The following is a 4491-nucleotide window of genomic DNA, read 5'->3' on the forward strand; positions in this document are numbered from 1 at the left end:
CCCCCCCCCCCCCCCCCCCGGCTCCCAGTGGCAGCGCGAAGCGTGGCACTGACAGCAGCCGGCCCTCGACCACTCGACGGCCGGCGGAGCCAGCTTCACGCGCGTAAAGTTCGCGTTCCTACGGACGAGCGCCGAGCGCACGGGCACGGGGCACGGGGCGCACGAGCGAGGGGAGTCACAGAGTCACACGCGAGACGGCGAGAGGCGGACGTAGGTACGGACGGTCGATCGGTCGGACGACACGAACGGACGGTGGCTGCACACGAAGGTGGTGCAGTAGCAACGAGCATAGAAACGAGCGCGGCCTACGAACGATTCTCCCTGCGTATCTGATGAGCTCCTCCGCCGCGCCGCTGCTGGTGGTAAGATGGCTGTGCAGCTGGACGGAGGAGGGAAGGAGGACCTGAAAACACAGTTTGTCACGCGGGAGGGAACCTATAAACTGATGACCCTGTCGGAGTACTCGAGACCGAACCGGGTCGGCTACACCAATAGCCAGGGCAGCGCGTCTGTCAGGGTTTCCTTCGTTACGTTGCCGGACCCAGCGGATCCCACGGGCGCGCAGGGTCTCGGCGATCGGATGTGCTTCAACTTCGGCAAGGAGCTCTACGTTTACGTCTACCGCGGTGTCAAGAAGGTGAGTCCGCGGACTCCTCGTTGATCGCGATGACGATGACGCGCGACGGGATCGAACTCGCCGATCGCGGACCGTCGTCGCGACCTAACCTCGCAAATATCGCCGCGGTGGGGACTCCATCTTTGCGGTTGGCTCATCACCACGCCTTGCACGAAGACGTCGCGTCCTACGTGACGAGAAACGCGACGTCGACAATTTTTGTGGAGTTGATTCGCATGGAGTCATTGTTGTCCGCGTTTTTTATTCGCGAATGAACGAGATGACGTCTTGACGTCATGGCACACACTTGAGCTGACACTTCTTGGAAGTGTCCAGAGTACTTTGTAATCGCGTACATAATAATTGCAGATAATACTTGCATGTTATCATAATTCTTAGTATTTAAATCATTCACGTACATATATATGAAATCAAAGACAGAAGAGTAATCAGACGAGATTGATTTATTATGAAGATCTTCTTTAAGAATAAATTATTACATAGAGACAGCATTTGAATTTATTTCTGAGACATTTTTAAAATAAGAAAATAATTGATATTTCAGGCTGTGGACTTGAACAAACCAGTGGATAAAAAATTATACAAAGGGACTAATCCAACTTGCCACAATTTTAATCAAACAACAGCAACAGCTGATAGTGCTCCATTATTGGTGGGATTTTCTACAGGGCAGATACAGTTGATTGATCCGATAAAGAAGGAACTCAGCAAATTATACAATGAAGATGTACGTAAGATTAAATTTTGCATGAATCATAAATTTTTTATCAGACATTTAATCCGTGAAGAAAATTTCTCTCCTGTATTGCATTTATTAGCCAGAGAGAGAATTTTATGATTTCCTGCATTATATCTGCAATCTAGCTTACATTGAGATAAATAATCTGATAGTTCAAACAATATTCTTTATGCAACTAGTATATATCATCATACTTTCCTAGTAATGTGTACAAAAGCTGTCGACACTTATCCAATCTCTGTGATATGTGTATGTTATCTTATTGAAATATGATAAAATGGAAAATGAATGCTAGTTCAGTGGTTAATACCATCTATTACATCTTATAATGACTGTACTTAATATTTAATAGCATATTGTCCAGGCTACTTTTTGCCGGTAGACCAACACACTAATTCAATTATAACTCAATCAAATAATTAAGCTCAGCAAGCAACATTACATAACTTTCCGCTATCTTCTCATAACAGATATAGGCTTTGGTGGAACAGTTGTGCTGTCTATTTTAAATACATTTTGGTGTCAATAAATGTGTCAACTGATTCGTTATTTTTGTTTAATCATTATATTTCATGAGATATGTGTATACATTTAATACTTGTCTTCTTTTAACCCTCTACTACCCAATGTTATTTTCAAATTACATATTGATTTGTTTATTTATCAATTAACTTTGAAATAACAATCTAAAAAATTATTTATCTCTAAATTTTTTATCTAACTTATTAATATTAACTTTTTAATATTAATTATGTTTTGTCTTGATACGCACGTGAATATATTTTTCTATACTTCTATCTTTTTTCAATAAAGAATATTTATATTTCAGAGGCTGATAGACAAGAGCAAAGTGACATGCATAAAGTGGGTTCCTGGCTCGAACAACCTATTTCTGGTTTCTCACAGTTCTGGTCAACTGTATCTTTATAACGAAGAGCTGCTCTGTGGCACCACAGCGCCTCACTATCAGTCATTCAAGTCAGGTGATGGATACGCCATATATACCTGCAAGACTAAATCCACGAGAAATCCGCTGTATCGATGGGTGATAGGCGCGGAAGGTTGTTGTATAAACGAGTTCGCCTTCAGCCCTTGTGGCACAAATCTGGCCGTGGTATCTCAGGATGGATTTTTACGCGTTTTTCAATACAACACCATGGAGTTGGTTGGTTCGGCAAGGAGCTATTTTGGTGGCTTTCTGTGCGTGTGTTGGTCACCGGACGGACGTTATGTGGTGGTCGGCGGCGAGGACGATTTGGTGACCATTTGGAGCTTCCACGAGAAACGCGTCGTGGCACGGGGACAAGGCCATCACAGTTGGGTGAGCGTGGTCGCCTTTGATCCGTATACCACGTCCTACGGCGATCACGATCCTGACTTTAGCGGCTCGGATGACGAGACAACGATGCCACACAGCAATCACAATCACTTCCATGAGAAGTCGCACCGTCTTTCTACGACCTCGCAGGGCGGCGGTGGCGGCCACTCGAACCGTAACTCCTGTGGCTCGGAATTGAGAATGTCGGGGGGTACGTGCTACAGATTGGGCAGTGTATCCCAAGACACTCAGCTGTGTCTGTGGGACATCACGGAAGACGTATTGAGGCAACCTGTGTGCGCCAAGCAGAGATCCTCTGTAACGGGTGCTACCAGCGGAACCCTGTCGTCTTCGGGTACGTTTAATAGTGGTAACGGAACGGCAGCGACGGCGAATCATCACTCGAACTCGAATACTAAACATAATAACTCGAATAATGTAAACTTCAAAGAGAACGCGAGTGGTAATAACGAAAATAGTAATAATAGTACGAGCACGAACGCCGCAGTGGCGACCGTGAATTCGTTGACGCAGAGGCTAGCGGGTCTTGGTTTTGGCGAACGTAAAGGTGATAATCACAAGAGAAACTTTAGTCTCACTATGCGAGGTGGAGGCACTGGTGCGGCGGCGGCGGCAACGACGGCCAACAACAGCACGACGACAGTCGTGCAAAACAATGGTGGCGATAAGACGAGCACTGGAAACTCGACGAATACGACGAGTAGTAGTCTGAACAACAGTGTCGGTGGGGGTTTAGTAGGTGGAATGGGGAATAAAAAGGTTAGTTCCGTGATGGACGATCCCATGAGGTTGATAGGGACCGCCTGGTGTCCCAGGTTCGACGAGTGCCCGGTTCTCGAGCCGCTGGTGTGTAAGAAGCTGGCGCACGAGAGGCTGACTGAATTAGTGTTTAGGGAAGATTGCTTCGTGACGGCGTGTCAGGACGGATACGTGTACACGTGGGCAAGACCCGGCCACATGGTAGGTCCTCTCACGATAAGCAGCACCCTGCACAGGCCATCACACCATCATAGCAACAACCCTTACACTAGTAATATCAATTCCATGCGATGTAACGACCTCTGATGTAACCCGTTATCTCCAAATCGTTATTTAGCAAATCCATCAAGTAGAGTCTGTTAGTCTGAAAATCCGAATCCTGTGTACATACATATACATAGAGTTAGAATTTAGAATGATGTTATCGTGACGAAAGTGGCACGGGAAAATCTTGTAATGCTTTGGGATAGTCTTCCTATCGCCTGTCGTGGTGGCGGGAGGAAGTCTTGAAGACGAATGATAGTTTTTGCTCGGAAGTATTAGAACAAAATACACATTGACGAATTCGATATTACCTTGCCGGATGTTTGATACGACGGTCGCGTCGCTGTTATTTAAGTTTTATATGCTACGATCAGTATATTTAATCTTAGAGAGAGAGAGAGAAAGAGAGTCCCTATTCAGTCTGTTTAAGTCTACAACTGAGATATATACTTGCGTTTGAGTTCTATTAGTATTGGGAGGTGCCATCAAAGAGAAAGCATTAAGGATTTTTTAAGTATTTTTCTTTAAGTTTATATTGTGTATATATGTGGATTACAGAAGTACATGGACGGACGATACTATGAGTGAACAAACTTGTAGCCTAAAATATATTTGTTATCATCAGACCCTTGACAATTTTAGGGCATCTTTTAGTATTTTTAGATATTTTTTAATATTTATAAAGTTATAAATATAACTTTTGGATAATTTTGCTTTTTATTGAGGATATTTTTTCCATTTGATCAGATAAAT

General features: G+C 44.4%; 1 protein-coding gene across 1 annotated transcript; it reads left to right on the forward strand.

Annotated features, from left to right (window-relative positions):
• The first annotated feature begins 50 nt into the window (after positions 1-50).
• LOC115243586 (WD repeat-containing protein 20) lies at positions 51-4134 on the forward strand. The gene is made up of 3 exons (XM_029820712.1): positions 51-637; positions 1182-1364; positions 2206-4134. The coding sequence occupies exons 1-3, from the start codon at positions 368-370 to the stop codon at positions 3778-3780; spliced, it is 2028 nt and encodes a 675-aa protein (XP_029676572.1). The 5' UTR covers positions 51-367; the 3' UTR covers positions 3781-4134.
• Positions 4135-4491: the final 357 nt, after the last annotated feature.

The sequence above is a fragment of the Formica exsecta genome, unplaced genomic scaffold, assembly GCF_003651465.1.
Source record: "Formica exsecta isolate Colony F162 unplaced genomic scaffold, ASM365146v1 scaffold72, whole genome shotgun sequence".
NCBI classification, from domain to species: Eukaryota; Metazoa; Arthropoda; class Insecta; order Hymenoptera; family Formicidae; genus Formica; species Formica exsecta.

Coding starts and splice junctions, on each gene's coding strand:
- LOC115243586 (XM_029820712.1), top strand. CDS start 368: ATGGCTGTGCAGCTGGACGGAGGAGGGAAGGAGGACCTGAAAACACAG. Junction 638..1,181: donor TCTACCGCGGTGTCAAGAAG/GTGAGTCCGCGG, acceptor TTGATATTTCAG/GCTGTGGACTTGAACAAACC. Junction 1,365..2,205: donor GCAAATTATACAATGAAGAT/GTACGTAAGATT, acceptor TTTATATTTCAG/AGGCTGATAGACAAGAGCAA.